The sequence below is a fragment of the Gymnoscopelus braueri genome, assembly GCF_963280865.1.
Source record: "Gymnoscopelus braueri genome assembly, chromosome: 5".
In the NCBI taxonomy this organism is placed as follows: Eukaryota; Metazoa; Chordata; class Actinopteri; order Myctophiformes; family Myctophidae; genus Gymnoscopelus; species Gymnoscopelus braueri.
The window spans coordinates 36,356,411-36,381,127 of NC_137606.1; the positions used below are offsets into that span (position 1 = coordinate 36,356,411).

Consider the following 24,717-nt stretch of genomic DNA (forward strand, 5'->3'; position numbering starts at 1 on the left):
ACGTAATAAAGACCCAAAATGCACTGCATTGTTATGTATTTACTATTTGTTATTACATTTTTTATACTTATATATATATATTTTTTTTTTTAAAAGCCTTCTTTCTTTCTTTCTTTCTTTCTTTGTGCACTTGTTGTTTTAACTGTATTATATATTTAACTATATATTTATTATTATTATTATTATTATTATTATTATTATTATTATTATTATTATTATTTTTATGATTATAAAGCTCAGTACATTATTTGTGACACGTGTGATAATCTGTTTCTTACTCTCCCTTGTTTTTTTGTCAGCTAAAATGGAATTATTCACATAGTATTTATTTATTATGATTATTTATGTTTATGTCTGTGTCTAAGCTATTTTCGTCGTGCGGTGCAGTCGTACGACCAAGCCCCGATATAGCTCTATGCCAAGCCCCCAGAACCAAGGAGGATTATTGAAACTACTGAAGCCTGGTGGCCACGTCTGGTATTGCAAGACCCCAGCATTTATAATTCTACTGCGCATGCTTCAACCATCTCAAACGCTAGTGCGCCTGCTATTTTGGCTCCAATGTTGGAGCCAATCCCGGAAAAAGGGTGTACTTCCGCGTGCTTCATGCGCTTGTGAGCAACTTTCATTGAAGTGAATAGGTGGGAGCGGGGCCGTCCGCTCTCTAGATATAATATAACCATATGCGTATGACGCATAAACAAGCGGGCCATACACGCCGCGTACCAAGAAGAAGAAGCACATCCGGTTCATAGTGGTCACCTTGGTTGGTTCATCATGGCGGCTATAGTCAGGTTAACTTCTGTCTGTCACAGAGGAATCAAACGTAAGTGTCTCTTCTGTCGCTCGTTGTTATAATGTTGTTCGTTCGGTTCATGATGAGCGGTTATTATGGACGACGGTGACCCGACAGGCCTGACGTCAAATACGACGTATATTTATTTACCAGCGTTCCCCCCCGCAGATGCAACGTCAACGCGGCGACTTTCAAGTACACAGCGGCGCTATTATAACACTGTGTTGACCGTAAACATGTTGTCTGTCCGTTGAATAGACGTGGATGATGAAGTATATAACGGTAACGTTCATACATGTGTGACCCGCTCAGACGTGTGGTTGCTTGAGTGATTTACTGAGATTACTAGATCGAAGTGCTGGTGACTTCGTCAGTCCGTGTCCTCCTGTAACCCCTGGCACTAATTATGGTCAGCAACACAAACCCCCGATACACATACTATACACCCTTTTCTATCTCATCATCACATAGTTACTAAAGGCTATATATTGGCAGTTATTACGTTTTTGTTTTGTTGTTCTCCACACAGAGATCTACATCCAATAAGTGGTAAAAAGCTCTGTATTCTGATCATTGTTTGTTCAGTAACACATGGGTGTTCAGTAAGGATACAGGATAGGTGGGCACTAAAGGGACATCTGGGCACCTCGTTGTAAAATTGGCTATTTTGTCCAAAACGTTAAAGTAAATATTTGAAAAAGTTATGTAGAGTATGCATCATCAGTGGCGTCCCCAGGAATTACATTTACGGCAGGCTTTTTTTTTTTGTTTATACCCCAAAATGACTGGATATACAGGTTTTGTAGAAATGTTAAACCTTAATTGTCGAATGTTTAAGCATGTTCTAATCATGTATATTTACTTTACTTGACTTATTAAGACCATATTTCTAATATTAAATGTTTTAACATTTTGGACAAAATAGCCAATTTTACATTGAGATGCCCAGGTGTCCCTAGTGAAAGTTATTTGGAAAACATAAAATACATTTTCAGGTCGGGATAACAATGTCATCCTACCTGGAGAGAACTCACACAGGATACAGGATAAACTAGTGTAATTGGAAGTGATGAAACAAATACATGAGCCGACACTAATTGTTACTGAATGATCTTTGTGGGATTCTCTCACATTGTTGGATATAATTGGTGACCCAACTGAATATGTTATGTTTTTTAAAGAACTGGAGACACAGGAAGACCCCTGAACAAACACAATGATTACTATCAGACTGTTAGAGCTTTAACCTTTTAACAAATGTTGTGATTTAACCTCCAAAATGATGATACATGATATGGCTGTCATGTTAGCACCATATTCCACTATGGCAAGTCAACCTTAGTGACCGACTACATTATTATATATTATTAATAGCATAACATCTGGCTAAATGTCTTGTCACTTTACCAGAATGGACATTTAACAGTGTTTTCATTTTCATTATACTCCGTACTTACTGCACACCTCTCTTCTTTTGTGATGCTTCATGAGGTTTCTTCCTTTTCTTTTCCAACCAAGGGTTTTTCTTGGGAGTTTTTCCTTGCCTGATTGAGGGTCTAAGCTAAGAGTTTAATCAAGTTTTAACAATCCTTATGGAGTGTTTTTGTCAAATAAGTCATATACATGACTGTTAAGGAGGGTGGTTCAAAATAGTCTAATAATTTCGCCATATAAATAGTTTTTTGTTATGTTTGGCTTACTTGTATGTGAGATTTGAGCTTGATTTGTGGATATTGAGAAGTCACCCCACACTTCATATAATACATTTAAGCAGCCTCCTATTTAGAGACCCTAGCAAGCACACGAGTCATGAACTTTAGCCACTAATTAAGATAACATTTTACACAGAAGTAAGTTGACCCTCCCTAGTGGACAAAGACGAGGTATTTTGAACAACTGGGACGATTTGACTAATGTATTTTATATTGGATGGTGGACCTTCATTATGTTAATTTTCTCATGTACATGCTTTTGTTCTGTCAAATATGAATGCATAATATAGTCGAGTTGACCAGCTACAGCTAGACTTTCCTGGGAAGGTTACAGTTGGAAGCAGAATAACATTTTTTGTGCCTTAGTCACTCCATGTCCTGTGGTAACCCCGCCCTCTGTTAGCAGAGACTAAAAATACAAATACTTTCTGTATGCAGTTAAAGTTTGCATGCTGCTTACACAAACTCCAAATCTGAACATGTCTGTATAATTTTAACACTTTAAGTGAGAGAAAAATCATTAAAGTTAATAGACCCAAAGTTACTACTCCATTAATATTGTAATTGTTGGACTTGGAACTTGTTGGAAGTCTGTGAAGACAAAAGTGGCATTGAGCATTAATGTTGGGAATTATTGCATATACCAGTGCCTCTTTAAGTGTTCTTTCTAGTTTTCTCAAAGTCAGTTTCACCCAAGTCACTCCTAATAATCCCATTAACCACACAAAATAAGATTTTGGTTCTGAATTATGACAAAATGAGAGGTCATCTTCTAATTGTGGCTGATTTTGAACAAACAGTGATGGATTATCAGAAACGACTCAGTTTTACAATGAGACACTCATGTGCGGTGTATTGTCTGCTGTCCAGCTTTGTTTTTTAGAAACAGTCTTTTGACAAGACCGCTGGCAGTGACGCATCAAGACCATGAGAGACCCTATCTTCTCACAGCAAGGATCCATGCGTCACAGGCTCTCTATGGTAAGTTAAGTTATTACTGTATTATTGATCAGGTTTTCCGCTAGGCATTTCTCTGGCAGGCATATGTGAAGATTATCTTTCACCGGCCAAATGTTAAATTGATCAGCCATAATGTAATACACCTAATGTGCGTGTTTGCAGATACCTGCGTGTGTGCAATGAACCATTTATTTGATCATTAAACCTCATTACTGTAGCACAGCACTTCTTTCCACATCACAGAGGCACTGTGCTGTTACTGTGTTTATCATTTCCAAAAAATAATGCTTTTCTACTCCATTATGTAGGGGTGTCTCTTGCCAAAAAGAACAATGTATTCAGTGGCCATAAATAATGTTACTCCCTATCACATAAACATAGATATCTGGATAGAATCCTTCAGTGTGTCTTGTCTCTATTTTAAAATATTGTTGTGTCTACATGTTTTATCGGAGGATAAACCCCTTGAGATGCAACATCTCGTTTTCCAGGGGGTCCACAAACAATGACACAAAATAATCACATAACATTCAACAATAACAACAACAAAACATACACATGAGGGCTCTCACACCATCCCAGACCATTCTACAAGATAATCCTATAAGAAAATATCTGTAGTGTGGGACGCAACCACATTTCAAAATCGTTTTAAGATTTTAAAACTCCAGTAGTCGGAGCCCATTCAGCCCAGCTTTACGGAATCCTTGGTGTTGATCCGTTGGGGAAACTCAAACTCAAAGCATTTGACCCCTCTAACCATTAGGAGCAGTGGGCTGGACGGCCAATGAGAGCGCCCAGGGACAAGCCTTGGCAGAACCCTCATGAACACAGGGAGAACATGCACATTCCACACAATAAGAAAGGCCCCAGTCCAGTTAGAACCACACAGAGACAGTTCTACGGTATTAACCACTGATCCACTGTGCTACCCTAGTGTAGTCTAGGGCTGCAGGATGTATTCTGTGTTATCATTATATCACATTGTCACAATGTTATTTTCCACAAGTCATTTATTTGCTGAACTTTTAAAATTGAGTTACTGGTATCAGATCACATTCTCAAGACAGTGACCGTTGAGATGAGTCGCAGCAGGCCTGCCATCACCATTTATTTGTATATTAGACCAGACTGCTGTGCAAACGATGAGAAGAGATGCTTAAGAAGTTAAATGAATCCGTTTTGGTCCCTTACCAATATGTAGACAAAAAATAAAAATATAAATAATAATAATTATGCATCACTGTTACAAAATGAAAATAAAACGATATAGTAAAATACAATTCATACTAATTTAACTTTAACAATTCCTACAAATTTACTCCAAAGAACTGGAAATTAGACTTCATTAAACAAAGCGATGGTTAGTCATTTAGTGTATCATATTTCCTATGTAAATGTTTATCTCATTGAAGAACATTTGTCCCCATCAGAATGTCTATTCATTCATTTCATTCAGTCATTTTGTGGTATGGGTTCATCACAAGGACACATTTTAACATAACATAAAACAAAACATAATAATTACATATAGAGTGTTAAAAAAATATTGATAAAATTAGGGAATACATTGTCGCAGGATACATACTCGTCCAATAATACTTATTTGAGAACTATAAGTAGTGTACAGGTCTCAGTGCTATCTGGAACTGTCTTCACATTGTGTAACAAAATAAGAAAAGAAAAAAAAAACTTTTTTGGCCATTGAGCTTTATCAAGCCACATTACAGTAGGTTTGTGGAGAGGAAATGCAGGATGAATCCAGTGATTTTGTGACAAGTGGTTTGCAAATGGTTAGTAGTGCAGGGTTAAGCCTGAGTTATACTTAGTTGTGCGTGTGTCGCACACCGAAAATAGCCGATATACAAGGTCACCACCCAGTGGCAGACTGGAGACTGTAATGTGACAGCAGGTTCATGTGAGCTCCACTAGTATGTGGGCAGTCAGCCTGCGTTCAGTAGGGCATTCAGAGGCCCACACACGGCCTAAAAAAAGGGTCTAGTGTGAAAAATCACCCACCACAACTTTAATCACCATTACATTTTGTGGGTTCTGGTAAAGAAGGAAGATTACAATTTAGGCATTTAGCAGATGCTCTTATCCAGAGCGACTTAAAAAGTGCAAGATTGGAACAATAAATGGTAAATCAAGTCAAGTAAATAGAATGCAAAGAAAAGACATGTGCTACAAAGTAACTTGTTTACCAGCCACTTCTAAACGGCATGCTATCTAAATAACATTGTTATTAAAGTAAACCGTATGTATGTAAATAACAATAGCATGTGAACAAGAAACCAACATACTGTACATCTGCATAGTATACCTAGCCCATCTATTTAAAAATAAAAGGCAACAAGAAGTGATTCAAGAAAAGATGAGTGCTAGGGGTTTAGGTAGAGTCTGAAGATGGAATATCTGCTTAGCCATGGAGACACTGCGCTTATGAGCTCCAGGCAGTACTACTGCAGTACCTACTCAGCCAGTAGGTGTCCTCCAACACTAGGATCTAAAATTGTCAATTGAAGAGTAGGGAGACTACCTCCAACCACTGCAGATGTGCTGGTTTATTCAACCTTATTGATTGGTTACAATAAGGTTTTATTCAGCTTTTAAAAAGTCATTAATAAACATTGTCACATACTGGTATCTGATCTGGACATTCTTTTTATCAATCGTACCCAGTGGTAACTTCCCCTGTTGTAATTGTGTATATTGTTCGTCCTCTTTTGATTAAATGCAGTCATTTAGCCGATTGATTAGGACATCAGGGTTAAGGCAGAATCAATTGTAACACCAAATTTGTGGTATACAATACTTATGTATCTAAAATGTCCATGCAACCTTCTTTATGTGGGCAAAACAATCCTGGATTGAGAACTAATTTAGAAAGAAGAATGAAAATCTTAAATCGGCATCCAGATAAGATTGTATATAAGGGTAGAGTGCATTGATTCTTAAACATTTCATTAGTTACCCCTATCAAACAGGAAAAAACATGCCCATACTATTGCAATTCATCTTTTGATTTCAACCAAACATTCTTTTTTTAATTTCTCTATCAATGTAATGTGACTGTTCATGTTTTACTACAGCGAGCTCTGGCTCCAAAGCGGCATCCATGCACTGGACAGGAGAGAGAGTGTTGAGCATCATGTTGCTGGTTATGGGGCCTGTCGCCTATTTTTACCCTATTCCTGCGATTGACTACTCCTTGGGTGCTGCCCTCACTCTCCATGGACACTGGTAAGACCTGGCAGGCAAACATGACCTTTGTTCTGGTAAAAGCCCAGCCAGCTACAGTGTGTGTATGCAAATCTTACCCTTAAGCCTGAGTAATGCTACTTGCGTGTGTGTCATGCACTTGAGAATAAACGATTCACAAGCTCACAATGTGTTGAAGCGTCAGCACAACACATTCAGTCAGCTTGTAGAGCTGAAATTTTCGGTGTGCAATAACTGTGCACAACCAAGTATAAAATCACTCATTAGGGTCACTTGGATAGACAGCTCAAGTTTTCTGTGAAATTTGTCCTACCACCAGTCCTTGTTATCAAATTTGCCAAGACTGGGTAAGCCAGGGGTCAAAGTGGTTAACTTTCAAATCCCAGACGTCCTCTCTACCCACTCAGCTATTAGTTGAAAGCGATACATCAGAAAGTGACTATGGATGCACTGCATTACATGACACTTGTGGCATATGGCCTGGGTGTTTTATGCTCAAATGGGTTTGTATTGCGGAGGTTTGAAGAATTGGGACTGGCTGACCAATGTTGACTTACAGTATAGCCTACTATGCAAAATGCAGTTTGATGAATATCATTGAGATTTGTTTATTCTTAATATTTTTTGCAATGTATTTATTAGCCTATAGCCAAGGCTATTCCTAGTCGAACCTTCAGCACAATTCCTAGAAACGATTTTGAGATGCTTAAAATACGGGCCCAACTGTTTGTCTTCGCGATAACTATGAAAGAAAAAGACCAAAGGGAAGTGAGCTACTCACTCAAACCCAACTTGTCTTTGAAGAAGACCTTTTCACTAAAGGGAAGCCTTAGGTCTTAAATGACTTAAGTAAGGGTGTCACGATACTCGATACGTACCGAAAATGTACCGAAAATTACGTTCGATACAGTGTATCGAAATCAAAAGCCGTATCGCGATTCAAGGGTTAATAAATAAAAAAATACTCCCGCGCTTGCGCACATCCGACTGCACGTCCGGGTGAAGCCATGCTCGAGCCGCTGTTGTTGTTTTTCCGTGCATCGCGCATGCGTGCTTACGACGGGCGAGGAAAAAAAAGACCACAGGACAAACCCACACACACGGCACAGAGGAGACGGAGAGAGAGACAGCTGTAGCGTTGCGTCTGTACTTTACATTTCACCATGGCCACTGCTGAAGCCAGCGATGGTAATGATGATAATACACAAACGGAAGAATTGGAAAACCCTCCCGCTTCCTTTAAGTCAAAAGTCTGGCAATATTTTGGCTTCCCAGTGAATTATGAGGGCACCCGACGCGTTGTTGACAAAACGGCTACCGTTTGTCGATTATGCTCCACACGCGTATGGCTTAGCTCAGGGGTCTTCAACGTTTTCAGCCCAAGGACCCCCTAGTTGAGAGAGAGATGAGGCAGGGACCCCATCTATATTGTATAAAATTGTGTTTCAGATGAAACTTTTTTTGTTTACTTGGTCTTCTCTTTTTCCCCCCTACACCTATACCGTGTGAGCTTGTAGATCTGCTATTTTTGGCTAAAGTTCACCTCAGAAAAGGGATGGGGTTAAGGTAAAAAAAATAATCATCACACAAAGATTTGGCAGACCCCCTGTAGTAACTCTGAGGACGGAACCCCTGTTGAAGACCCCTGGCTTAGCTTATTATTCACATTTCTTGTTTGTTAAAGCTCTTACCTGTTCAAACAATGTGAACATACTTTAGGAAGTTTAAGAACATGTAGCCAAATAACAGTTGTCTTTGGATCCTTTTTTCATACATGTTCAACTTTGTATTTAGATTTTATTTAGTTATAGAGCTTCACAAGAATGTTGTTGTTAACTCATTTTAAAGAAGAATCTGAAAATTACAGTTGTTGTAAGGGCATAAAACCCTTTAACCCGTTATTCTCATTCTCATTTGATATTATTCAAATAAAAGGGACTTATTGAGAAACATGGTTTTTCTTTACAAATCAAGACAATAACCTAAATTAATAATCATATAGCCCTCAAAGCTGAAAAAAAGGACGTTTTAAAAATATATATCGTATCGAAAATGGAATTGTGACCTTAAAAACGAAAGTCGAATCGTGGATTAGGCGTATCGTGACACCCCTACTTGTAAGCATATATGTTTTTTCTTTCTTGGTGAAACCCAGACAGGTCTCCACCCACGTTCCAACTGTGAATCATATTTAGATCTTTGTTGGTCTTGAAAGGAATGTCCTTGTAATCCTGTTACTATTACAGTTGAAATTCCCAAAAGCCTTGCCACTCCAGTGCACCAAATTGTTCTGTCTATGACCTAGATGGCGCTTTATGGCGGAAACCTAGCCGTCTAGTTATAGCCATCAGCACCCCTTAAGCCTTCATTTGTGGCCAACTGTGTTTTCTGACTCAGAAGAAAGTGGCTTTGACTTAGCGTCATAGCAATGCACTCCCCCATCACTCAGGACCCAGACTGGGCACCATGGCAGCACTAGGACTCAGTTCCAAGTCATGAGTGGTGATAATTCCTTTTAAACGGTGACCTCTGGGCCACTTGGATATCCTCAGGGGTCAAAACTATGCTCTCTTAAACAAAAGCCAGCTAGATTAATAGTCAAGTGTCACTTGTCATTATTGCAAGTCAAAGCATGATAATCTACAAAGGCATACTAAATGTGGTACTTTTATGCTGGAATGACAAATAATATACAATATTTTTTTGGTTTAGCTCACCTGTTATTCATCCCAGCGGTTTGGCTGCTAATCTTGTTTGTTGTCATGATTCCCCTTGTCACTTGCTTGCCACTTAACACATTGAATGCCAATCGCGTAGATCTACGCGAACCTATCTAAAGCCGCAGCGTGCCAATTGCGTAGATCTACGCGAACCGCCGATTCGCGTTGATTTTTCCCAGGTGCACTTTCGGATTTTTTTTATCCATTTCCGGTTCCGGTTTGAAGACCGGAAACAGAATTATTTGGGATCCGGTTTTGCCGATCACGTCGGCCCCCATTCTAAAGCGCACACTGAAACTCAATTCTCTTCCTGTAGTTTTTTCTCCTCGCATATCACTGTTTAACGTAATCTGCTCTAACTACAACCATGGAGGTCCGTTTGACACGTGGTTTTCACTGGTAGATTCAGTGAGATCTGGGCGATGTAAACAGACAGTGCACAGCTCAATCTTAAGGATTTTAACAAGGTCTATGGTGACGTGAAAAAAACAAAAAAAAAACAATAACACGTTGGCACTGGTGAGTACATTATGAGATTAACGTCTGGCATGGAATGTGTTAATGGCAGAATGCAGCTTTAAATGAGCCATTGATTGATTTAGTGTCGTTTTCCTTTCAGATTTAAAAAAACAAACCTTTTGTGTGTTCCTTCCTCAGGGGTATTGGCCAGGTGTTGACGGATTACGTTCACGGAGAAGCAAAGGAGAAGATGGCCAACATCGGTCTGTTTATCGTGTCCTCCATCACATTCGCCGGCCTCTGCTACTTCAATTATAACGACGTGGGCATTTGCAAATCGGTCGCCATGCTATGGAACAAATGAGTAGCCACACTAGAGGACTGGGCACTGGGAGGGGGACGTTTCCCATCCTAGTCAACTTCGTTCAAGGGATGTTATGTAAATTCTTATAAATATATTACTTTTGACAAAATATTTCAGTGATTCACAGCCTAGGTGTTTAATTGTAATTAATGTTGGATCGATTCAGGCTTCTTTTTATTCTTAAGGAGAGATGGTGGGGGATAGGCAGCCGAGGCTTGGGTCCCGTCAGTCCACGATGTGGATTGCATTTAAAATGCGTTATCCTTTAAACACAAACTAGTTTCTGCTTGTTCATGGGTTCATGGGCTATATATGTATTATATTTAATTTATTTTTTCCCTAATCCCACTACCTGATTTTGGTGCAGTAGAGGTATCAAACGTCCTGGAAAGCAGCTTTATAATGTACCATATTCGGCAACATTTCTATTTCTGAAGAAAGATGGCCAATAAATTCTAGGAAGTGCTTTTCAACTGCTTTCATATCAGGACCCAGATTTGATGGCGGCCATTAAATTGGTAACCAAGAAATGACACAATATCCCTCATTTGTACCATGTCCATGACCCTGCCAGAAACTCATGTGACCCATTTTGAGTGCTGATCCACTTGTTGATAAACACTGGTGTAATTTTTAAATAATATGTTGAAATGGCAGTGAGCTGAACAGTGTTTCCCATTTGAAAACATGCTAAACCGTGGGGCTTTGATTGACCAGGTCAAACTCAGCCCGACTGTCACTGTAGCCTGATAGACACGCGCACATGTTGCAGTCTAAAACACCCCACAACTACAGAGTGCAAAGTGTACTAAAACAGTAATGTAATGGTGAACTGTGCAAACGCTCTTTCCATGTGCACGGAGCCTTTATTCCGATTTTTTATCTTGTATGTTTCCATCAGTGCCCTGGTGGGGCTCTGCCCTGCTGCTCAGGTGGGTGTGTCTGTAAATGGTAAGGAGTGTAGGCCACATCTGAAATACGTTGTAAATTCAAGCCATCTGCTAATGGTATCTTGGTGGCCTCATCCAGCTCAATGTAAGGGATTGGCCTCTCTTTAGCTTCATCTTGCAATCTTCAATTGTGTGCTTCCTCCATGAACGGCAAAATGCATTTTGGCACAATTGAAACTCGTGTCAACTTAAGTGTTAAACCTGATATAGTTTGTCAAATACTCTCTCCTTATAGTCCGGTCTAGTTAATGCAAATCGCTTCATGCACTAGGTGAATGCATGATCCTCAAACCAGGTTCTCAGTGAGCCCTAGTATTGCTGATTTTCTATGCCACTGGAGGGCTAATTGCTTTTACCTGGTGTCTTAATCGTAGCTGTCGAATTAATTACCTGGAACACCAGGTGAATGGATTTGACCTTTCTTGTTGGGATTAGAAAAACGGCAATACCAGACGGTTGGTTAAAACTGGTTTAGGGATTTGCACATTGTCATTGGCAGCCTAATAAAAGGTGTCGGTGTCCATGTATCACTGCATGCATGCACTTATTAAAATGGCAAAGCTTTATTTTTGTACTGCAGAGTGGAGTGTTGGCCCGGACTAATCTGTGGTTTGGTCTCTGTCCACACACTGCTTGTTCAGGAAAGATTTACTTTAATGTTAGCATGCTGGTCTGTGGTATGTTATTCTTTTTCTTTTACAACACATCTGTTTTTACAGATTATTACGCACAAGGAACCATCAAGGAAAGTGCATTTCATGCCTCAACCAGAATAAAGTGAGACTTATTGGATCATGTGTTCATTGTGGCTTATCAAAGCATTACTTTATTGCATAAAGATGGCAGTAAACAGGAATAAAGATAAATTAAATAAATTAAAGTAAAAAAGTAATAATTAAAGAAATGGTTGGGTTGTCATTCAGGACGGCACAACCTCTAAATGGGAAGTCTTCACTGTGATTAACCACACATTCCCTGGATAAATCATATGATGTTGAAACAAAAGGGGTGATAACGTAAGTCCTGCTGAGTATCCCAGTGATCAAGCTCTCATTTTGGGGGCTGTCATTTTTTACTGAGTGTGCCCCCTCACAAGCTTGCTTACCCTTGGTGGATTCACACCAGGTACTCGGATCCGGACGCAGGTCCACTTGCCATCAACATCTGTACCCGGGAGGCCACATGGGGAAGGTGGTAACACTTCAAATGGCCATAGCACGGTGACCATTGCTCTGATCGGGGCTGTTTTCACATTTAGTCCAATTGCTTTGAACTGTGATTGCTCTTCCCCTACCGGTCAGCTTTCACATTAGTAATGTTTTTCTGTACCCAAGTACACTTGGGAGGGAGAGAGTGCTCAAATAGCTATGAGCCTCTGTGTTTTGGTACGCTTGGGTTTCACACCTGATTGGTACTGTACCCAAGTACACATGAAGTGTAGTCTGGACACCTTTCCCAAGTGGTCCCGGGTACGGCTGTTGATCTGTCGCTTACGCTGGGTAAGCTACGGTACACTAGTGTTCACACAGTCCCTGGTGTGAATCCATGTGCGACCTGACAATCTAGTAGGCCTAATAATGAAATGCAGGGTGTTGGGCACCACCACACATACATCTTTACAAATGTATACAAATCCTTCAACATGTGTTATTGGGGTCCAGGCAGCAACATAATGCTGCATAATTACATGAGATTCTTCATGTACTCAAAACTACATTTGTTTATTTATAAATTGCTCACCTTTAATTACATGTTGATAAAGATAAAGATAACAACATGGCCAGAGTCCTACAGTGGTTCGCTTGATGTAAATGAAAAATATCCTACAATTTAACAAGTGGTCAGAAATGATTTGGCACAAGAGTCAGACCGAAGAGGATGGAGGAGTTTCTGATTCAGATTTTTTTTCTTTCTTATTTAGTATACTCTAGAGAAATGTGGCAATGTTCATCTGCTTCTTTTGGTGACGACACCACGGTCAGTTTGATCCGAGAAGGGTCTTTAGTATCAGCAACAAATCCCAGAAAGTTGGTGGGACGAAGAGATGGCACAATCCTGTAGGTATGGGGAATGCCTGTGACAACATTCAAGAAGAACAACACCTTATCTTTGTCCCCAATGCTGTCTGGAAGACTGTCCTACAAAATCATAGGAAAAGGAGGAAGATAAAACATGTCAGGTAGGTTATTGTGGCCTCCTGGTGGCGCTATAACAGGCCGATGTGAAAAGGGTGCCATTTCTTCCTCTGCCTTTCACAGCAATCGGACACTGATTTGAGGCTTTTTGTTAAAACTTTTTTTTGTGCAAAAGTTAGCCTCCTGGTGGTGCCAATAAATCAGATGAGAAAAATGTAGGACAGAGATTTTTCCTTGGCCTCTAGGGAGTGTGCGTGCAAAGTTTCACACGGATCGGTCCAGTTATAGGTAAAAACACAAATTGGCCTGTTATAGCGCCACGATGAGGCTGATTTAAAAAATGTAGGGTGACATTTCTTCCTTGGTCTAGTAGGAAAATGTGTGCAAAATTTTGGCAATCGGACACTGGGTTCATGATTTGAGGCATTTTATTCAAAACAGACCACTCCTGCAAACTTTGGAAGACAATCTTAACCAATCAGGATGGAATATGACAAATCAGACGGATCCGTCTTGATCACATAAATATACAGATACTGTGTACTGATTTGCGTTATGTTTGGACAAAATCTGTAGGAGCAAATATCCCAAAAATTGCGCTATAACTATAGACTGATCTGAAAAATTTGGGGGAGAGGTTCTACTCTTGCATCCAGGAAGTGGATCCACTGTTGGCCCGGGCCAACAGTGCCGGAGATTAGCTGTTCACAGACGGACGGACGGACGGACGGACGGACGGATGGACGCACGCACGCACGCACGCACACACACACACACACACACACGGACACACGGACACAGACACACGGACGGACAGGGGGCAAAACATTGTCTTGGCCACGCCTTCGGCCTGGCGGACACAATTACAAATATGAATGATAATGATTCTTAGATAAGCCCCAATAATTTTGACAGTTTAACCTGTTAAAAATAAGCCTGTCAACAGAACCTACTGTAGCAAGTTCACACTTTTGAGTGTTACTTGCATAATGTCCTACAGTATGTAAACCACACTTCACACCCACATGTGTCTGAGAAATGTTTACATTTCCTTCTTCTGCTGTGTGTTTTTAAAGGTGTTGCATAGCGAGTGCTGACAACTTCATTTGCTATTTTCTGCTGCTAATTAGTGCTGAATTGTCAGATGTCATGAAAGCTGTGAAGAAGCTGTGAAGAACACATTGCTTTAGCCTACTTCACCATTCTGAGGTTCGATGGATTTCACATGGAACAGTGTTCTCACGCATGTTGAAGTTATGTTGTCTAGTCAGGAATTTTTACTTCTCCAAAACTGCACAGAGATGGCTGACAATTTCAATGACGTTGTCTGGGTTGAGAGCTGAACAGAATTTTAAAGTTCTATGCAAGGCCACAATGCACACGCCATTCACGTTTCTGTATGACAGCATGGAACATATTAGCATCTCTGGGGTTCTTATTGGCCCGAAAAACTTTTAAGACCCCTGATCTACATAAAAGCGGAAATATGTCATCCAGGCAAATCAAATGCTTACTGTGTTTACCGAAGACCAACTACATCGCTTACAAGGTTCTATAAATTAATTGTGAAAACATTACAGTAATGCATTGATATATATGAAATAAATAAAAAACTTCTACTTTTACTTGTACTTAAGTATTTTTAAAACAATGTACTGTTGAATACTTACTGTAAGTATATTTAAAAGCAATTACTTTTGTACTTTTACTCGAGTGACAATTTGACTGAGCTACTTTTACTTGTAGTGGAGTAAATTTGACCATTTGTATCCGTACTTTTACCCAACTACCGGGGTTGAGTTCTACCACCACTGCTGAGCGCAGGGGGGAAGCAGTTAGGGGTCGAGTGTTTTGTCACCACCTACGACTCGTTGCCTGGGCCAGGAATTGGCTTCTCTACGCATTCAGCTATGGCTGCCCAGCTGTGGCCGCCCACATTGTACTAATTAAGTCAAACTGAATAATCTTCCAAAAAAAAGAAAGAAAGATGTGAGATTGGGTTTAGACACGTGCAACAGGCTTTAGATATAGGGTCGTTGAGCAGAGCTGCATATGACCATGAACACTCACCTGGGGGTCCACGTGAACTTCACCTTGGTCATTACAGCACACAAATAGGTATTTTTTCTCTTTGATGACGTACAGCCTAACTGCCTTTCCTCCAACCTGTGTTGTTTTTTTGCAGTGTTCTTCGATTCTGAATCTACAGTCTGAAGAAGAAATGACAGGGAAACGACAAATTAAATATTCCTTCAGCGCCTATGATAGATGTGTATCTCAGTGATTTACAGTATTGCAAACAAATAGAATCAAACACAAAAAAATGAGAAGAAATGTTGGCAAAAAAGATTGAGCTGCCACTTAATGGTAGCTTATATTTTTTAGCAGCATTAATGACATGAGTTGCTTGACTGCTGTAATTGTGTGTCAAAAATGGGTCAGGGGTGTTTTTACATCAAGTAATGAAAAGAAAACAACATAAATATTGTATTAAATGTCTTGTTTCTTGTGCACTGTGTGTGTGTGTGTGTGTGTGTGTGTGTGTGTGTGTGTGTGTGTGTGTGTGTGTGTGAGAGAGAGATACTGACACTCAATCTAAGTATCAGTGCAGTCAATGTCTACCCACAGCAGAATTAATATTAGGTCAAATTAATTATACAGTAGAATAGCACTGTCCATGTACTGGAATCTTACCAGATGCAGATCGATCTTGTGTGGATAATGTGTCACAGACTAACTCGTTTCCATTCTGAACAAGCAGTAATTGGTTGTCCTTGTTCTTGATCCACCTCTCACCTTTGCATTTCCAGGAACAACTGTCTGTCTCAATCCCTGAAGATGTAGAGGAGAACAAGTTACTGCAACTTCACACATCTCATAATTTCATAAATCACATCATTGTATTAAAATACATCATTACCTTCATCATCGGCCACTTGTTAGAGGATGATCCAGGGGAGTTATAAAGCAAATTAATTCCATTATTTTCTCAAAGATCATAACCAGGCAAAATGTTTTAATTAACAATCTGTCAAGGGGTAATGGTACAACAACTAAGCACACATTTACCTTGAAAATAGAATGTATCTTGGCTTATATCGGCAAGCACCACATCTGTGATTTCGCAGGCCATTGCTGCAAGTTGACGTTGCTGTTGCTGAGGTGAACCAGATCAGGTCTCCTGACTGTATTTTTAAATAAACAGATTTTACGGACAAATATACCAACATCTCTCTCTTTCGCTCCACTTTCCCACCTATAACCAACATGCATTATCTAATTCATATTTTTACAAATGTAATAATTGTATTAGTTTCCTCCTTTTACAGAATGACCCTAATTGACTCAACAGAGACCTCAGTAAGGCACACCGCCTATAGTGTCTGCTGGGCTGCTAGCAGTAAATTTTCTGTTGAACCAGTGCATACCACTGGTGGTGTAGTGGAGGGTATTCAAAGGTACATGCCATACCTTTCAATGATCATTGCATATACTCCTACTGTGCAGCAAGCAGTGTTAGTGTTGTTGCAAACAAACATTTTTCATTTGATTCTGTGTGTGATTCGCACCCACGCACTCGCACACGCACACGCACACACACACACACACACACACACACACACACACACACACACACACACACACACACACACACACACACACACACACACACACACACACCCTTGTTAACACCATGTTATTCAAGTCCCCTGATGCATTACTATGACTGTTATAACTACACTTACAATTGGTTAAAGAAGAGATATCCTTACCTCCAACAGTTGCTTTTCTATGTTGAAACAATTTCCTGCATTTCCTTTTCAGCTGCTGCCACTGACCACAAGCAGTTGAACTGAATCAACTAAACAGATACTTTTCCTGTACTACTGTACCCACAAACGTAAGGTTTGAGACCTGTTTGAGCCCACCCACAAGCCTGACTTCTAGCACCAAATTAAATATCAGAAATGTCTGAGAAATGTCTCAGATATTTGTCAGAAATTTCTCAGAAATTTCTCAGAAATTTCTCAGAAACTTCTCAGAAATGTCTCAGAAATTTCTCAGAAATTTCTCAGAAACAAGGAGGTGTGCTTCCTTTTTTAAGCAGTGGGTGCTCAGAAACCGGAACAACCTAGTTGCAAGATGATGGCTCTGATGCACATTCTTGTATTTGGACAGGCTAACACGTTTCAGCCTCAGCCTTCCTCAGAGCAGGTTATAAACTGCTAGGGTGGGCGGCCATCTGCCTTGACCTTGTGGGGGGGAGAGAGAGAGAGAGAGAGAGAGAGAGAGAGAGAGAGAGAGAGAGAGAGAGAGAGAGAGAGAGAGAGAGAGAGAGAGAGAGAGAGATACAAGCAAGCAATAGTAAAATGTCCCTCCCCTAATGGATAAACTAACTTAAACTGGACTAGAAAGGTGGAATAGCTTACACATAACCCTGGTTGGGAAAGTAAAATGCTTTAAAAATGAATGTGCTCCCACGCTTTCTGTATCTGTTGCAATGCCTGCCTGATAACAATAATAGCAGTTATAACAGTTGTATTGTAATAGCAAGATGACAGCAATAACATTAATAGCACGTATAACAATATTATAATAGCAATAATTGCAGGTATAATAATAGTGTAATAAAGGAATAATATAACATAGTAACAATCCACAGCATGTTCCATGGAAACCATCCATCCATCCATCCATCCATCCATCCCCATCCATCCATCTATCTATCAGAGTTTTAATTTTTAAATTAATAAATGCATTTTTTCTTTTACATAAAACTTTTAAACTCTCTCTTCGACTTCCCTTGAAAATACAGTATGTAAAATCAAATCAATCAACATTTCAATTAATTACCCTTTGGAGTGTTACTTCTAAACTTTTCCATGGAGGTGTATGTCACTGGATGGCACTAATGCCTTATCAAGTCTCTAACGCAATGTGTAACAGGAGCCCCCTCTGGTGGAGAAGCTTGCACAACAGTGCTTTAACAGTGCTTTGGTGATGTGAAAGTTCACGTGCGCACACGCACACACGCACACACACACACGCACGCACGCACGCACGCACGCACGCACGCACACGCACACGCACACGCACACGCACACGCACACGCACACGCACACGCACACACACACACACACACACACACACACACACACACACACACACGTATATATATATGCTAGACTCTGGGATCAGGCCGCTACAAGGCCCTGATATCTAGAATTCAGGCCGCTACAAGGCCCTTACACCTACATCACACCGCCACCATCTGACTGATATACCCAAATATGGAGATCTCTGTATCTGTCAGTCCTTGTCCCTTTTATGCCCATATATGGAGATCTCATATACACGAATCCACTGAGCGCTGCCCTGGGCGCAGCCATTGCTGCGGTGTCAACGCTCTGCGGACGTGACACCGCAGCAATGGCCGCCTACAGGCAGCTACAGGCAGCGAACTGTGGATTCGTCTATATGGGCATGCATGCTGACTGATTTGTTTGCACCTGATGCCATGACAACACATTGAGGTTAGACAACACACTCCATATTTGGGTATAGCTGCATTGGGAACTTATATGGTTATGGCTGAGTCATGGTGACATGAGCGTGACGTCAGAGGTCTGCTGGTCCTCCCTTAAGGCAATTTTAATATAGGATACTAGAGGTTTGGGCCGCTACGCTGCCCTCACAGGCACCACGGTCCCACCGATAGGCAAATATTTGGAGATCCCTGATGTCATCAGTATATGCCCATATATGGGCATGTGACAGGGTTATATGTTTGAGTCATTGTGACGGACTGCTTGAACTTTATAGAATAGATTAGGCTACATCACAATTTAGTCTCCAAATTTAATTTCAAGCATGTGTCCAAGCATGCCATTTGCATTCTATTGAACATACAGTACTAATGAATCTCTAGTGGCATGAGGATCATTGATAGGCTATAGTGAGAATTAGGGAGGGGACCTGGCCAAATTTAACAGGTTATTATCAGTGTTGGCATGCAAATAAAGTTTGTAGTTAAGGGTCTGCATCTGCGAACCATGTTGTGTTGCGTGTTCACAATTCAATGTTGTGGGGATTAAAAACCTTTTCACTGAACGATTCTGCTCCACGTACTGCGTAACATTTTCTCTGGCGACCAGGCTGGTACAACACATGATTGTGATGAAAAATACTCAATTTCTCAGTCTCTCCGGCACTTTATTTAAATGTATCGTTCAATTGAATCCAATCAGGAGAGAGTACCAATTTGACAGCTTACATTGTATGGTGTTCCAGTTCCAAATTTGTCTGCTCATTTCTTTGTGGCATCACTTTGAATTTCACTTGGTTATCCTTTATTCTGTATATGATTTCTCTCTCCCGTATATCCCAACCTGAAAAGGAATTTTCAGTTTACTAAAGAGCTGGAGAGTCAAGGAGACCCCTGTTACTGAACAAACGCTCAATAGCAATGATTACTATCAGAATATATAGATATATTTAACACTTATTTGAACAAAAACAAAGCAAAGATAAAATAAAAAAATCACTTACTGCACCTTTAAGACACTGATTGAATCTCCAATTATTTCAGAAGAACAGAAACAGAATAGAACGTTCAGAATCAGTTTGTTCCATAGAAATCTCACAGGTTACAGGCCATGGATTCACACGATAATTAAATGAATGATTTGATGTAGAATGTAATTATAGGCTCCTTATTCTGGCACATAAACAGTAATACATTACAACTTTGCTCTCATTTCCCTGTGTCGATGGACTGGAAGTGGACTCTCTCTTTTCCCGGTGTTTCGCCCAGGTGGACATGGTCTTGAGGTTAGGTTTAGGCATAGTTTCTGTGAGGTTAGGTTTAGGGTTAAGGTTAGGTTTACGCATAGTTTCTGTGAGGTTAGGGTTAAGGTTAGGTTTAGGCATAGTGTTTGTGAGGTTAGGGTTAGGGTTAAGGTTAGTTTAGGCATAGTGTTTGGTTTAGGCATAGTTTTTGTGAAGTTCAAGGGTAGGGTTTTTACGCGCCACCTGGGCGCCACACCAAAGGAAGCGAGAGTTGAAGTTGAATGTATGTTATGACAGATTCTACAGCTCACTCTTCAAGCTCAGTACATGACCATTACTATATAATTGTCATGTTTAGACTTTACATAAACTCCTGTAGTTTAAACATGACATTCAAACAACAGTAGGATTCATAAACAGGAATATCCTCAACGTTGTAATGGCATAGCTGACAACCATGACCTTTAAATGTTCAAATATCACACACACACACACACACACACACACACACACACACACACACACACACACACACACACACACACACACACACACACACACACACACACACACACACACACAAGAACACCGCATATTCCCTTTAATTCAACCATTCACAAATCGATGGCAGAGGAAACCATATGCGAGGCACCAACCTGCTCACCAGGAGAAGGTCAGGGGTCAGTGTCTTGCTCAAGGACGCTTCGACACTAATCCAGGGGGAGCCAGGGATTGAGCCGGAGACCGAACCGGGAACCAATTCCGATTCCCAAGCAGCTGCTCTACCTCCCGAGCCATTGCCGCCCATTTAGTCACCGGAAAGTCACTAAGACAGTGGCTCTCAACCTGTGGGTCGGGACCCCCAGGAGGGTCCCGCAGGATTTTTTTTGGGGGGCCCCAGGTGACAATTTAAAGAATTTTAAGACCCTTTTAATACCTAAAAAGGTTAAAAAAAATAATAATAAAAAATACCATTACTGCATCAAAAGTAATCAAAAAAACGATATTATAAAAACTGGTCACACATTGGCCACATTGTCAAATACTATAAGTTTATTTTTATTTTTATTGCAGATCAACAAGCTCACAACAATCAAAAAAACCTGCAGAAATAGAAAGTGAATAGACATTCAGGATGATAAAGAGACCAACGAGGGTAGGACAGGATAGGCTAGGGCAACACTTTCTCAAGCCCCCAAGGGGGAAATTCAGGGTGTAAGGCAGGCAGCACAGAATAATAAGACTAAAAGAAAGCCTTGCCAAGCCATATGGCCCATAGCCTATCTCCTATTTCTGTATCATAAGGAAGCTTGATGTACACGCACATCCCCCAGCCAGGAAGTACACCCACTTCAACAGATCAGGTGGTGCACGCACATCCAATCATTTTGACGGGTGCTGGACAAAAGGTGGCACATGTGGAGGAGAGAAAAGTCCACACACCCAAAACATTCTGCCTCACTAAATTTTCTACCATTTTTATAGTCTTTAATATATGACCCGGCCGGGGATCAAACCCTAATCTCCCATTCTCTGGGTGGACACTCTAACCACAAGGCTGCTAAGCCAGTGTTATATATCAAAAGAATGCATACTAAATACTATATTAAAACAGCAATGAATACAGTATACCATACAATAATGACCAGATACACTGAAGACAACATTCACTCACACAAGCACACACATGCTCAGTCGCAAGTACAACCACGCACCCACCCACACACACACACACACACACACACACACACACACACACACACACACACACACACACACACACACACACACACACACACACACACACACACACACACACACACACACACACACACACACACACACACACACACAGATACAATACAAACAGTAATAAACTATAAGCGTAAGGCAGCTTGACTTACACGCGTGTCACTTGTAGAAGGAGGGCTCTGGGTGTGTCCAGAGAAGGTCATTGAACGGGACAGTTAGCTAACAGGTGGATATAAATACAATGCAAAAAATCGAATATGAACCAAACTAAGCTGTCAGAAAATGGTGCTGAACAGGATGCCACAGCGATGGCTGCAGCCGTGGATGGTAGTGTTCTTGGGGCTTCCTGCCATAAACCCTGGTAAGCAGCACAAGTTCAAGTTTAACAAATGTAATAGTTTTATGTTTTATGTTGAATCTGAGTAAAGAAAAGTTCATGTCCTAGGCACACTATAATGCTGTGCTGTGTTTTATTAAAGAAATAACGTTGGTTTCACCCAGGAAGGACACTGTGTGTAGACAAGACCTTTTCTTTACTTTGAGTTGTTAATTGGTCCAGCATCGGATGAAGAATTTTGGGGATGTGCATATCCTACCTGGGCGGCTGTGGCTCAGGAGGTAGAGCAGGTCGTCCATTGATCCGTGGGTCGGCGGTTCGAATCCCAACTCCTGTCCACATGTCGAAGTGTCCTTGGGCAAGACACTGAACCCTACATTGCCTCCAATGATTCGGTCGGCGCTAGCTTGCCACCATTGGTGTGTGAATGTGGGAAAAGTGGGGACGCTGGCGTCGACTGTTTGCCGCTCCACCTCCCAATTCCCCCCCCCCCCTGTATGAATGAATGAACCATTGTAAAGCGCTTTGAGTACTTAGAAAAGCGCCATATAAATGCAATTCATTATTATTATTATTACCTCTTTTCTTTTCTTATGTTGAATCTGATACATGTAGCGGAATTTTAAATAGGAGCAGAAATGCAGGAAACATTTGTTAAATTACCCTGACATAACCAATGATGTCATTGTCATTAAATGTATTTAGAAGTCTTTGCAAAATGAGATGTTTACGTGATTTGAGAGTAAATATATTTTATTTCTTTTCTTCCAGTCTTAATTCAGTCGATCAACAAAGGCCCTTTAACAGGTAACATTGGAGCACGCACGCACGCACGCACGCACGCACGCACGCACGCACGCACGCACGCACGCACGCACGCACGCACACACACACACACACACACACACACACACACCTATTTATTTATGTTTAATTGTAAATCAATACTAAATGCTTACGTTATTTTGGTACTGTACTGTCTATTACATTTATTATCAGGCTGCAACTCTTTATTATCAGGCTGCCCAAGTAAGTCCCTAAACAGCCTGCAGCTAGTCCAGAATGCCGCTGCGCGCATACTGACAGGAACCAGAAGAAGAGATCATACCACTCCTTCACTGGCCTCTTTGCACTGGCTCCCGGTTAAATACAGAATAGAGTCTAAGGTTCTCCTCCTCATCTACAGCTCTCAATGGACAGGCACCAGTGTATTTTAAAGAACTCATCAAGCCCTATAAACCAGCCAGAACACCATTGCGTTCACAGTATGCAAAAATGCAGGCCGAGCATTTAAGTTTCAGGAACCTCAGCTGTGGAACCTTCTCCCAGTCTCAGTCCGTGAAGCAGACACACTCTGTATATTTAAGACTAGATTAAAAAACCTTTCTTTATGAAAAAGCCTATAGCCGAAGTGTATAGATGTAGACAGATGTCAGGTCATTGACATCATTGTCATTGTGAGTTGCTCTGGATTAAGAGCGTCTGCGAAATGCCTACATTGTGATTGTATTGTGTTTCTCAGTACTCAGTCATCCTCTCTCCCTCCCTACCTCCCCCTTGCCCTCCCCTCTTCCTTACATCCCCTCCCTCTCTCCTCTCGTCCTCTCTCTTCTCCTCCTCCCTTTTGGTTGTGTGGGTTTGTGTCCCACTTGTGCAATTGTAATTAACACTGTACGGACTCACGCTCCAGCAAGGCCTGCCACTAATTCCACATCCGGGGACCCGCTCCCCGGTGTTTCTTTTATCTCCCACTTCGCAGTTCCATGGACTGCTATTACGGACCCCCAGCTGCAGATCAAGAGTGTGACTGCGGACCGGGCCTCTCTGGAGCAGGACCGTGGATTCCTACTACATTACACTATACCACTACACTATACTGTATATTATCTTAACATTCTTATATTATACCATTATATACTATATACACATTATTGTTGTACTATATTATATTATCATATACTATCTTATACTATTATATTTGCTACTATTGTTATTGCTACTACTTGTATCTCTCTCTCTCTGTCTCTCCTCTGTCTCTCCCTCTCTCTCTCTTCTTTCCCCCCGACACGGTCGAGGCAGAAGGTCGCCCACCCTAGAGCCTAGGGTCTGCCTGACGTTTCTTCCAGTTAAGGGGGAGTTTTTCGTCACCACTGTCGCAAAATTGCTTGCTCAGGGTGGGACTGTCGGGTCTCTGCTCTACATGTAAAGTGTCTTGAGACAACTTGCTGTGTTGAATTGAATTGAATTATAAATGTTTTTGTTGGTCATCACTGCAGAGGTTAGACCATCTCATAATGAGAAGTTCTACAGTACATGGGGGAACCAGCACTTCAAGACATTTGATGGAGATTTCTTCATCGGGCAAAACATACAATATATGACCGACCCTAGGTCATAACACATAACACAAATGTGCAGAAATACAGCGACAAAAAAAAACAAAAATAAAGGAGTGGGGTCCATATTAGTATTTTCTCTAAAAGGAATTGATTACCTCTATTGTTTTTCATGGATAAAAAGA

General features: G+C 40.8%; 2 protein-coding genes across 2 annotated transcripts; one reads left to right on the forward strand and one right to left on the reverse strand.

Moving 5' to 3' along the window:
• The first annotated feature begins 691 nt into the window (after positions 1-691).
• On the forward strand, positions 692-11,975 carry LOC308085646 (succinate dehydrogenase [ubiquinone] cytochrome b small subunit B, mitochondrial-like). The gene is made up of 4 exons (XM_080428883.1): positions 692-826; positions 3,379-3,489; positions 6,561-6,711; positions 10,068-11,975. The coding sequence occupies exons 1-4, from the start codon at positions 778-780 to the stop codon at positions 10,231-10,233; spliced, it is 477 nt and encodes a 158-aa protein (XP_080285009.1). The 5' UTR covers positions 692-777; the 3' UTR covers positions 10,234-11,975.
• A 129-nt stretch (positions 11,976-12,104) lies between these two features.
• Positions 12,105-17,143, reverse strand: LOC308085645 (uncharacterized protein). The gene is made up of 6 exons (XM_080428882.1): positions 17,092-17,143; positions 16,388-16,503; positions 16,239-16,253; positions 16,013-16,150; positions 15,389-15,528; positions 12,105-13,321 (listed from the first exon to the last, which is right to left on the reverse strand). The coding sequence occupies exons 2-6, from the start codon at positions 16,449-16,451 to the stop codon at positions 13,097-13,099; spliced, it is 582 nt and encodes a 193-aa protein (XP_080285008.1). The 5' UTR covers positions 16,452-16,503; positions 17,092-17,143; the 3' UTR covers positions 12,105-13,096.
• Positions 17,144-24,717: the final 7,574 nt, after the last annotated feature.

Excerpts from the sequence above, each read along its gene's own strand:
- LOC308085646 (XM_080428883.1), top strand. The coding sequence starts at position 778 with ATGGCGGCTATAGTCAGGTTAACTTCTGTCTGTCACAGAGGAATCAAA. Across the intron at positions 827-3,378 it reads CTGTCACAGAGGAATCAAAC|CTTTGTTTTTTAGAAACAGT; the intron begins GTAAGTGTCTCT and ends TCTGCTGTCCAG. Across the intron at positions 3,490-6,560 it reads TGCGTCACAGGCTCTCTATG|CGAGCTCTGGCTCCAAAGCG; the intron begins GTAAGTTAAGTT and ends GTTTTACTACAG.
- LOC308085645 (XM_080428882.1), bottom strand. The coding sequence starts at position 16,451 with ATGGCCTGCGAAATCACAGATGTGGTGCTTGCCGATATAAGCCAAGAT. Across the intron at positions 15,529-16,012 it reads ACAAGATCGATCTGCATCTG|ACTGTAGATTCAGAATCGAA; the intron begins GTAAGATTCCAG and ends TTTCTTCTTCAG. Across the intron at positions 13,322-15,388 it reads AAGTTCACGTGGACCCCCAG|GACAGTCTTCCAGACAGCAT; the intron begins GTGAGTGTTCAT and ends ATGATTTTGTAG.